At 44.0% G+C, this 12,141-nt stretch overlaps 1 protein-coding gene across 3 annotated transcripts in view; it reads left to right on the top strand.

The window, feature by feature from the left end:
• Window positions 1–12,141, top strand: part of CRTC3 (CREB regulated transcription coactivator 3) — a 121,498-nt gene that overhangs the window by 84,763 nt on the left and 24,594 nt on the right. For all 3 annotated transcript variants that reach the window (XM_075558020.1, XM_075558021.1, XM_075558018.1), the window contains 3 exons: window positions 7,004–7,039; window positions 8,925–9,010; window positions 10,596–10,645. In XM_075558020.1, coding sequence (XP_075414135.1) covers window positions 7,004–7,039; window positions 8,925–9,010; window positions 10,596–10,645 — 172 coding nt within the window. The remainder of the gene's footprint in view (window positions 1–7,003; window positions 7,040–8,924; window positions 9,011–10,595; window positions 10,646–12,141) is intronic.

The following is a 12,141-nucleotide window of genomic DNA, read 5'->3' as shown; positions in this document are numbered from 1 at the left end:
ATCATTTTTGTTGCTACTTCATCACTATAATTTTGCTACTGCTATGAATTGGGTGACCCCTGTGAAGGGGTCGTTCAACCCTCAAAGAGGACGTGACCAGTTGAGAACTGCTGGTCTGGAGTTCAGTTTCACGTTTTTCTCCCACTCCATGCAGGACCTTCACATACGATCTTTTTCAGAGCTGTTGTAGTGGCCTCAGGGTGATAGAGCTTGATGTTTGCTCGGTGCATTAATCCACTGGACTGATTGTTTCCCTGTGTCTTTTGATTTTTGTCCCTCTTACTTCCTCTGGATGGGAAGAAACCAATAGTTGCCCCTTAGATGGCTGATTACAAGCTAGTAAGACCCCAGTCACGACTCACCAAATTAGAATGTAGAACATTACCTCTGTGAATAATGTTATGTCAGTTGAACTTGGTGTCCCTGAGACTATGGTCTTGATTCCTCAGACCAAGTGACTCATTCCCTCAAGGTGTGTGGCTATGTCTAAGACATTTTCATAGTGTTTTTTTATCTCCTGTGATCACCACCACATTCATGGATAGATTTTCAGCATAGGTAAATACACTTATATAAATATTACCTGTACATATTCATGAGTATATGCCCATTCTCCCATTTACACCTCCCTATTTAGCGTGTGTGCCATTCTGCTATTCAAGTGTATCCAAAAATGGCCTTGTTACCCTCTAGCTGATGACCCATAAGTGCTGCCTCATCACCTCCAGGAAAAAAGTCCAGATCCTCCCGTTGGAATGTCTTGGAGCTTAGGGTCTGGCCCTACTGCCACGCTCCCTGCTTTTTCCATGCAGCAGCCACACTCCCTATGTTAGCTACTTGGGATTCTACTGCTGTTTCATCCTTTTCTTTCTCTTCCCCTCTTGATTCTCTCCTGTTCTACCTGGACCTGCACCCCCTCAACCTGTAAGCCTCAGCTTGTGTCACCATTCTGTGGCATCATCTTCTACCATCCTAGAACTGCCCATGGGCGAAACCTTTGGGGGTCAAAAGACCGTTTCACATGGACTGCCCTATTCATAACAGTAGCAAAATTACAGTTATGAAGTAGCAACAAAAATAATTTGATGGTGAGGGGGTCACCACAACATGAGAAACTGTATTAAAGGGTCGAGGCATGAGGAAGGTGGAAAAACACTGATCTAGTAGACAGTTATCTGTGGCACTGGACTGCCTTTTTCACTTGGACATGGTTTCTCCCCCTTGGTGGTGGGTGTCTTGCTGTCACCATGTTAACCATCATATTATCTCCAGCATCTGGCACAATTCTAGCCCAGAGCTCCTCCATGATGGAGAAGTGTGATGGAATTCGACACTGGCTCACCTGTTTGCAGTACTCCCGAAAACACTCTGCTGCTGATATCTAACCTATAGATAAACCGAGACCAGCTTATGTAAGACCAAGTCCAAGACTGCCTTTCAGACTTTTTAATCTAGAAGGAACAATAGTCTTGAATTACCCATTTTTTTAATAGCTTGACCCTTGCTCACAAACTTTTTTTTTTATCATTTTATTGGGGGCTCATACAGCTCTTACCACAATCCATACATACATCAATTGTGTAAAGCACATTTGTACATTCGTTGCCCTCATCATTCTTAAAACATTTGCTCTCCACCTAAGCCCCTGGCATCCCCTCCCTCCCGACTCCCCCCTCCCTCATCAACCCTTCATAATTCATAAATTATTATTATTATGTCATATCTTACTCTGTCTGACATCTCCCTTCACCCACTTTTCTGTTGTCCGTCCCCCAGGGAGGAGGTTATATGTAGAGCCTTGTAATCGATTTCCCCTTTCCACCCAACCCTCCCTCCCTGCTCATGAACTTTTAGGGTTATATGTTTGGTCTTGAAATGGGATAAATAATATTTTTCTGCTGAGATGATACTGTTTCTGCCTGTCCCAAGGGGAGCATTCATGGTTGTATTCCCTTGCTCAGAGTAGGGACTTCGTTGTAGTTGTTGATTCTGTTTGTTCGGCTTTGGTTATGTTGGAATGGATGTGGGTCCACTATTCACTGCTGAGAAAGAACAGTAGGAATATGAATTGAAGTAGTCTAGCTTTAGGACAGGCAGATGTTGGGATCTGTACCCAAAGCCTAGCTAGTGAGAGCAGTGACTGTAGTCAGTGGAGGTGCCCGTGAGTATAGCAAACCGATTCTTTGTGCACCAGAAGGGAGCCAGGTGAATAGATTTGACCCCAGAGCTCCCAGTGAAGCGCTGCATTTCTGCCTCAGCCTTCCCGTCCTTGTCATTACCTCCTGTGCAGAGTTTAGACGTATCTAGAATCGGGTTGCTAGGAGTCAGTTGAATTGATGGCAGTGAAGGTTTTTGTTTTGTTTTGAGAAAAGATTAGCAGCTCAGAGAGAACAAAAAGAATTGTAGGTAGTTTAAGTATGGGGTGTTTGATTCTTATATGCAAAGAGAAAAGAAAGTGATTAATGAAATTGATCGTCTGATTCAGTGGCTTCAAACAACAATATGCCAAGAGTGATGTGGACCCTGAGGGCAGAGGGGAGAGATGTCAGACGTGTAGTGAGGATGAGTCAGAAAGGTGTTCGTCCAGATAAGCCGAACAGTGAAAAGAGTGGCGGGAGCAAGTCTCCTGACAGTCTCTCCCTTTTAAATCTGCCGTTAGCAACTCAGGCCATGGAAGGTGGGATGGTCTCCAATTTGAACAGGGGACTATGCCTGCGTCTGCACAGTGGCCCCGCAAGTAGAGCCGAACTCAGAAACACATCCAAATATGGACGTGTTTACATGGGAAAGCCAGTTGTGTTTAAAATATTATTCAAGTCTCCAAGGATGGGAATTATTTCTGGAGAATTATATTTGCTGGTGGGAGCTATTTTAAATAGTTCCATGTCTTTCCCCCCTGTAACTCATTAAAGTTATTTTGTGTGTGTGTGCGGGGGGTGTTTTCCCCCCAAATTTTCTTTCCTTTCGGGGTTTTAAAAATAACTTACTAGCTTGGCAAAAAGGTATTTCTTATTATAGGACCAACCAAATAAAGTAAAGATTTAAAAGTGATGGGAAAATGTAACTGAAAGGCAGGATTAGACGGTGTAGTAGTAGGAGTCACAACAACCGTTCTTTCCCGGGACTCTTCCCTGAGCATGGCGACATAGCCCAGGGGTGTTGGCTCGCACCCAGCCCCCTCCCTTTGGTTGTAAACAGACACTGTGGGACTTTTGCTTAGCTACATGAGCAATTCACTCTAATGTATTCACGAGTGGGGGGTTTATGTCCCAGGAAAATAAAGCCAATAGTCTGATGCATAATTTTTATAATGATTATTGCGTTGCATGACAATTAGGTATAAATGGTAAGCAGTTGCTGTAATTGGCAGAAACAAACCTTAATACAACAAAGAGAATACTTCTATCCTACCGTTTAGTTATCCAGAATCTTTAAAGAGAGATGCCGATCATTGCTTTGGCATCCCAGGCAGGCGGCCAGTTTAAGATCATTTCCCACATAGATGCCCAGTGTCTGTCGCTGGCTTTGGGGACTATAGTCCTCAGCTCCTCCTCTGGGCACAGGACATGCCTTGGACCTCAGTGACCTTTCAATTAGCTCATGGAGGAAAATAGCTGCAACTTACTGCTTCTCTGGAAGTAGTAAGCCTGTTGAATCACCCTCATGGCACTGAGAGGAGGGAGAGAGAGGAGGTGGAGGCACAGCATCTGTGTCTGAAGAGGAACAAAAATTGTCACCCAGATGGCAAGAGGGCCCAGAGTGTGGAGACGACAGACCAGAGGCTTCTGTGGTTTCTCAATTTTATTTTTAAACTATTTGTGTGAATTGAGTGAGGAGCAGCTCCGTTTTCCACCCAATAATTCGTACACCTTTTGTTTCATGTCGTTGATTGTAATCCTCACAGTGTAATATCACTAACCCTACTTATTCCTGAGTTTTCAGTCTTTCTTCCCTAACCCTCAGAGGCTGCTTTTAGAAGACACTCTGGGTAAGCACTGTACAGCTTGCCTTCCACTCCACTCAAGACAGCCCTAGGAGGTCCTTTAAAGTTGACCGGCGTGGGAGCTCACAGCGGGGGCATGGCCTCCCTGAGACTGATAGCAGAGGTCACCCCAGTACTTCAGCAGCTACAAGCTTTCCTGGAATACAGATGCAGGGACTCAATTCCTGTGGGATGTATTTTTAGATAGCCAGTCTCAACTCCTTCCTTCTTTATTTTTAATCCGTTGTTTATAATTGTATCCTATACTATTTTTTTCCTGTACTAAAGATCCAGCCTTGGATACTTTAGTTGTACGTTGGCTTAGTGCTGGCATACAGGTGATTGCCACCAGCGTACATCTGGTCACCCAAACTCCAGGTTTAGCATTGTACTTAATTACTGTGTCCTGTCCGTTCAATCCTGCGGTGGAGCTCTGATCCAATCTGCCCATTCTTTTCCAGCTATGGTTGAGATCTTATTTTTTTCACACTACTATGTTGTTGGTGGTGGTTCATTGCTTTTTTAACCAGGTCTAATTTTATTTTTTCTGTCTCACACACTACTGCAAGGACAGTTCCTCTAAAAGTTGGTTCTAATCATGTCCCTTTTCTAACTCAAACCCTCCATCCATTCTACCACATCCCGCCAGGTTTCTTTACGGCCTCATCTCCGCTTTCTCCCTCTCCTATCCTGTATACCCTTCTCTTCCCTTGTCCTCCACACCTTCGCGCGCCCTCTCCGCCCCCCTTCTCCTAGCTCTGGCCCCAGACGTCTTCTTCACCCTCTCCTCCAAGGGTCTAGAGCCCGCCAGAAGATTAGAGACTTGGACTCGGAAGGCACATAGGCCAGAGGCTTGAGTTCCAGTCCTGGAATTTACTAGCAATATGATCTTGAGGACGATCATAAAAGTGACTGGTTCAAAGTTCCTGTGAGGATTCAATGAGCGAGATCATCGTACACCGCACTTAGTGTGGTGTGTGCACTAGTAAGCAAACAGTAACGCCGGGCGCTTTATGACTTTCATCTTCATTGCTGACTCAGTTGATACATCCTCCAGGAAACCTGCCTTCAGGTCAACCTTACAGACCTTAAAACTGACTTTATTCATTAAACCTGGGGTGACTGGTGTCTTATTCATGAAAAAATGCTTCAACCAAAGCAGACTACTGTATAAAGCTGCTGCTGCTTTTTTTTTTTTAATTTGCCATAGGGTCATTAATTACTTTTTCATGATCACAATAGTTAAATCCCTGACCTTTCCCAATGCAAAGGTCCTGGGAAAGCTACATTATGATTTGGAATGTTTTCTCTCTCTTAGGCAGTGCTAAATGTACAGCCAAAGGAGCCCTGGTGGCGTAGTGGGTACGCATTGGGCTGCTTACTGCAAGCTTCGAAGCCACTAACTGCTCCTTGGGAAAAAGAGAGGCTTCTAGCCCTGTAAAGAGCTACAGTCTCAGAAACTCTCAGGGGCAGGCTACTCTATGCGTCGGCATGGACGTGCTGGCAGTGCGTTTGGTTTTGAATGTGAAGTCACATCTCATATCTGTACCTCATTTTCTGTTCTTCTGTTAGTATGGTCTTTCTTTAGATGGGTTAAGTTACTGGTGTCACCTGGTGGTACAAAGAGTTTGCACTCAGCTATAACAGAAAGGACATCGTGCTCAGTAAAGTGGAAGGGCAGAGTGAAAGAAGACCCTGACCAAGCCGGATTGATACAGTCACAGAAATAATTGCTCAAACGTAACACAGCTGTGAGGGTGGCACAGGAGTGTGCACTATTTCATTCTGTTGCTCTAAGGTGACACCTAAAAACAGCAGATGATAGAAAGGTTGGATTAAGGTACAACTTAGACCAAGTCTCTCATTGAGTGGACCAAGAACCATCTATTGTAGAATTACTGCAAGTGATTGTTAAAAATATAGGTTCCTGGACCCATCTTCACATCTTTTGTGAAAATCTTGAGGATTAGGCCCAAGAATCAAATTTTGCCTGCGTGGTCTTAATGTGTACTAAAATAAACTTTGGGAACCACTAGTTTATATACTCTTTCCATGGGCCGGAAAGAAATTCTTTCTTATGAGTATACTTTATAAGTATACTTAAGCTATCAACCTAGCCATTCATCTTAATGTTCTCTTTATGTTTGAGAGTTCACTTCCAAGTTCTACCTTCTCACCTACATCTTATCACTACCTAGCATTTACTCAATACAGCAGCATAATATATGTTGAGTGAATAATTAGTAAGCATTTAGTTGACGTTTCATAGGCTAATAAGGTTAATAAATACATTAAGGGTATCTAGAAACGTAACCTTTAATTAAGCTATCTTGAAAGACTCAGAACTGAAAATTTCTACTTAAGCCATTTGGTGTATTTTCTTTAAGGAAAAGTGGCAATATATTAACATACTTGGTACAATTCTTTGGCTTTAGCTTAGCGAATAGAGAATCCAGGGTAATTGTTTTATATTTTATGGATTAAAGTACTTTAGTTGGAATTCATACCAAATAAATTTTAAAACTTTATAGGAACTATCACCTCTTTTTAAATTGACTTAGATTTCAGATAAATTTTCTCTTAAAAATGACTGTTGACTGTAAAAAAACACGTGTTGTGGGACCACCCTGTTGCATAGACATTCCTGGCAGACCTGACGCTGCAGTGGTAGAGACTCTTTTGTGTTACGTGCCCTTCCTCCTATGATGAAAGATTTGGAAGAGCGGTTCCAGCTATACTTCTTCACTTTGGGATTTGATTAGGGGTTTTGAGGCTTTGTAAAATCTCTCTTCTCTCAGGACCCAGGCATTAAGAAAACTTCAGACTGAGATCATTTTAAAGGAATCAGAATAGCCATGTCTAGTAATTAATACTCTGAATATTAGAGTACTTTAATGAACATTCATGCACCAAAATTAGTTTAGAATTTTCAAAGTGCTGTTTTGAATCAGAGAAACTTACTAATCCATGAACTAATAAAAATGATAGCACTATCTAAAATTGTCTTTTCTTCCCCTCTAGGTTTCTGTGACGGTGAGAAAGACGGACCTGGGGAAGGTATGGTTCATTTATCTACCTGCGTTCCCCTGGGATGCTGATGGGCCCATCTAGTCTGTCTTTCAAAATCTTTACGAATTAAGACTCATGTTTTCAGGACTTTTCTCAATGCTGACAACTGCCCGCTGGCTTACTTTTCTGAGCTGTTCTGTGAAATTAAGGCCAATCATAATCAAAGCCATAAGAATTAAAATTCATAATTAATTTACAAAGGTTCATTGTTATCCTGTGTCCTTGTAGTCACAAGGCGGTGGGGAAGCAAAGGTTATGATCACGTGACAATATTAATGAACTGATCACTTAAATTAGTTTTTTAAATGACCAACCACCATTGTCTTGTCTCTGCTCTTCTAGACAGTCTCTTTGAGTCATTTGTTTCCGCGTTTCATCTCTCCTTGCAAAAGATGCTGAGCGTCATAAAACCAATCAAAGCAATATTGGAGATTTACTGAAGTGACTCCCAAAGCCAATGACATACAAGGGCTTGGCAGTTCATTTGTTCATTGGTACCAGAACTGTTTCCTTTTCTGTAAATCTTTATAAACTGAAACGAGGATACGTGAACAAGTAAATGAGGTTTATAGGTTAGAGCATTATGAGCTCACGGGGAATATCAGACGTGAAGCATCCTGCATTAGAGGCCTGATTCTCTATCATTGCCCTATGTTGTCCTTTCCTGGGAAAACCATTTTAGGCCATGAATGAAATCATAAAAATTTAAAACATCAATAGATATCTAATTCACCGAGACAGAAATAAACGAAATGGCTTCAGAGTTGGCTTGCATTTCCCTAATGAGTTGTTAAGATTCCCAACAACTCTTGGATAAGACAAGGAACTGAAAATAATGTGTTTCCAGAAAACCATCCCCTTTAAGACCCTGGACTCTGCCCTAGCTATATTCATGTGCGGTGTACCCATGAGTTGGAAAAATTCCTAAGCCCTTGGAACCTTTCTTAGCGTCCAACAGTACCTTTCTGAGTGACTTTTGAAAGGTCGCCTGTTGGAAACCCCAGCTGCTCTGAGGGTGGAAAAAGGAGGCAGCCTAAAGGGTTGCTATGAACTGGAATCGACTCCACAGCAGTGCGCCTGGTTTGGGGTTTAGCCCTTGTCTTTCTCTGTAAGCAAAAAATTTCACTTGTTTTATGGCTCAGCCCAGTATTAAACCTGGCATGATTAAATAGTAAAGCAGAAAACTGTGGACTATTCCCAAGATTATTTTATGGCATCAAAGAGCCAATAACTGTCTCTTCAGCTGTTCAAGTCAAATCTCCTGTTTTTCATTCCCCATCACCACCCCCTTCTCAGATCATTACCAAGTAGTTCCCACTGTATCTTCCACATATGACTGCGCATCTCCATTGACCGCTTCCTTCATTTCGTCTTCCCTAGAGTATTGCGAGCCTCTTGTCATTCCTCTTAGTCTATTCTCTCTCCTGCTCAATTGGCCAGGCCTCCTCCCACTCCCTTTAACTTGGCTTACATGCCCATCAAGGAGAGTGACTTTCCTTGTCCGCTGTTGTTCTCCCTCTCTCAGAATGTCCCCTCCTGTGTCTCTGAGAGCCGTTCACAGGGACTTCCTTGGGCGCCTCTTTCAACAGCACTGTATTCTTGGCTCTCTTGGGCCCCACTGGTTTCTCCTTTCTGTCATGTTTATTTATGTGATGCGCTTTATCTGCCAACCAGACGAGACATTCCTCCAGTGCTGCATCCGTGTTGTGCTCATGCCTGCAACCCCCACAGTGGTGCGCACAGGGCAGTGCCTTGCCTGGCAGACTTCCAATAAATATGTGTTAATCAATCCGTTCTCACAAAGATAATGTGTTTGACAAAGATGGACCGGCTGCCTTCTAATGCAATGAATGTGCTTTCCAACCCCTTTCAGTGGTATCTTTCCCGGGCCCATTGAAAGAAGAGAATCTGTTCAATGTTCCCAAGTCATTGCCAAAACAGCTGTGGGAGATGGAGGAGGTAGGTGAGCAGTTCTTAGCCCTGCGTGTTGTCACTGAATGCAAACTCTTGTAAATCCTGCAGAGAAGAAGACTTGAGGGGTTGGGGGGATGGTAAGGAAGAGGACTTGTTTGAGAACAGAGATGGGGAAAATATAGCAGGACCAGTGTTTCAAAAACATTACCCACACTTGTGGAGATCAATAGTCTAGTGTTCTCTTGACATCCTAAGTCTCACATGAGTTTACTCATTCACAAAAAAAGTATTAGTTCCCCCTATCTTCCCATATTATAAAACACTCTGAAACTTGATTAGAAGCTTGCAAACTAAGCTGCCCCTTTCTGTAACTGATGGCATTTCACTGACCCCTCTACTCCTGTTATTTTTGGGTAACAAGGCCACCCTGGTATAGGGCTAGGATAGGAGGACAGTGTGACAGTCACACCAGAGCTTATGGCTACCAAGAGTCACCGATGACGCTTTATTATGTAGGGGCTTCGAAAAACTTGTGGGGAAGTAGCATTAGAGACTATGGACTTCTTACACAAACATTTTGAAGCCCCTGAGTCTTTGCATCTAACAGTACGTGAGCTGACTGCCACCTTGGCTCTCTCTGTAAACCACACCCAGTGTAAAAGACACAACACAGTCTCACTTGACCTGTATTCCCACTGGGAAGTGTGGTTGACATTGAAAAGTCAGTTAGCCAGTTCCAGCCCCTGATGCGGCTCCCTGGCCATTGCGTGCATTGTGTGTGTCTGCACCGCACCCTCCTGCTACGATCCCTTTCGTCCCATCCCATTTTTTCCTGCTAGCGTTAGGGGGGTCTTCACAAGTTTGTTGGGTTTTTCCCTGTAAAAGCAAATGCTTAATCTTTGGAAGAAAAGAAAGATAGGATTTAAAATTTAGATATGTGAGTATAGGAGAAGCGTCTACACGTTGGCATCCTTTGAGATGTAGGAGACGCTTGTGGTCTGGGAGCCCCCTGATGGCACTGTTCTTCCTTTTGTATCAGTCACGCTCTCTGCCAAGAGGCGCACAAAACCTGCTTGGTTATGCGGGCTCCTAGTGCTCCCTCCTTCCTTCTGACAGAGGAATTAGGCTGATGGGTTTATTAAAACACACACGCACGCACACTCACGCGCACGCACATTTTTGAGCACTTGTTGCCAAGCTGTTCTCGGTGCAGAATCTATTGCTGTAAGCAGAGGCAAAACTCCTGCCCACCTGGAGCTTCTATCCAAATTAAAGTCCTTGTTTTTCTCTGGCTTCCATTTCCTCCTCCTTCACCCCTTGTGCTTCTCTACTCCTTTCTCTTTTCCTCAGGCCATCTCTTTCATGAAGTCTTCCCACATTTCTCTTCCCAGTTGGAGAAGGAATATTCGTTTAACCGTTGGTGTTTGGAAAAGAAATCACATTTGTGTAGCAGATGAATTAATAAGACATCAAATAAAGAAGGTGTATTCACGTCATGCCTCCCTTTTACCTGAAAGTCTCAGAGTGAAAATGCTGTTTATACTTAGACTGATGGGAGCCCAAGACACTTTTTTTAAGCCCTTCATTTGGTTTCACAATGTGTAAGGCAGCTTTCCGTGTCTCTTCCCAGCTGCTGTCCCTGTCAGGGCGCCCTCGATCCTGTGACGTCGGAGGTGGCAAGTAAGTAATGTCTGTGTTCCCAAGGGGAGAGTTTTCCTCCTCTGTCACTGAATTCTGAGAAACTTAGTAACTTCTTAAGGATAGGTGAGCAGAGTGTAAGGTTCGACTCTGCTTTCTGCTGAGCCTTTTAGACTAGCTAAGGGCCCTTTAGACTTCTTTCCCAAAGTATCCCCTTCATTCTTTCCGTTCATACGTTTAAATTAATTAATTTTAAAAACCTAGGTGTAAATGGAAAACCAGTGTAATTTTCAAGAAAACAGATGATTTCTAGTTGTACTTATGCTTAATTGATTCCAAGTAATTAAGACACGTAACTGTCATGACAAAGTTGCTGTGAATATGGGTGAGAACTGCACTGCTGATTCTTCGTGAACACATACCCTCGGCTGGATCAGAAGCAGAAGCGTGCAGCTGTTATGGAGATAAGCCCTCCCCCAGGTCGTGCACACCTTGGAGGCCATGGGCATTTGCTGATGTGTTTGCTGAAGGCAAGGGACAGCATCAGTTCATCTAGCCACTTGATTACTTGGAAGTCAATTAAGAGATTCTAAAAACCCACAAATTCATTGACTAATGCAAAACAAAACAAAGCATAGTACACAAGATTGAAACCTCGGTGAGTGAGTGAGTTTGGGATGCAGGTCAGTGAGAGAAGGTCACGCACACCCCAGCAGACAGCCGCACGAGATGCCTGCCTGCCGGGTGTGTGCGCTGAGTGATAAAGACCGTCTCTGGGGAAGAGGCAGAGGCGCCGTGACTGGCTGGAAGAACTCTCTCCCCCGGATTGTCAGAGAGACGACCCCTGGGGACTGAATGGGCAGTGTCCTGATTCTGCTTGAGTAAGTTTCCCACGGTGGTTTATCACTGAGTGCAGTCCCACAGCTTAGACTGTGAGCAGATTGAGAAATCGTGAGGCTTCCAGGGGCCCCAGTGATAGGAGTGATCTAGCATAGTAGCCATGTTAGAGGATCCGTGGTGACTAAGTGTTCTTTAACCAAAGCCAACCCCATTGCCATCAGTTCTGACTCATGGTAGAACTGTGGCCTCTAAACTTTTCTGGGCTGTAGCCTTTACAGAAGCAGATCACCAGGCCTTTCTTAGGCAATCCTTAAATAGCACTTGGCTCCACAAAGCAGCCATACATCATCACCAGGAGGGCACTCCCTCTGGAGTCCCGGTCGTGCAGACACGCTTTGGCTGGTTAAATTTAAACTCGTGTACTTAACAGTCGCTGAGCTGGGCTGAGGGTTGACGCTCTCTTGAGAAAGCAAGGGCTCTGCTAGGCTTCACACTGGAACAAGTGACCATCCTACTGATGGGGGCAGGACAAGCCACAGATCAGACCAAGATTTTCCTCAAGAACCAATTTCGGTGCGGGGACTTGATGTTCTGGCAGGGAAAGATAGTAGTGCAAAGACGAAAGAAGCAAGGTAGGGAGGCCGGCTGTGCTCGGGCCCTGTGCAGGGGCCTCTGACAAAGGGGCTGTGGGACCAGAA

The sequence above is a fragment of the Tenrec ecaudatus genome, chromosome 9 (genome assembly GCF_050624435.1).
Source record: "Tenrec ecaudatus isolate mTenEca1 chromosome 9, mTenEca1.hap1, whole genome shotgun sequence".
Taxonomy (NCBI): domain Eukaryota; kingdom Metazoa; phylum Chordata; class Mammalia; order Afrosoricida; family Tenrecidae; genus Tenrec; species Tenrec ecaudatus.
This window is presented reverse-complemented; position numbering and strand designations above follow the sequence as displayed.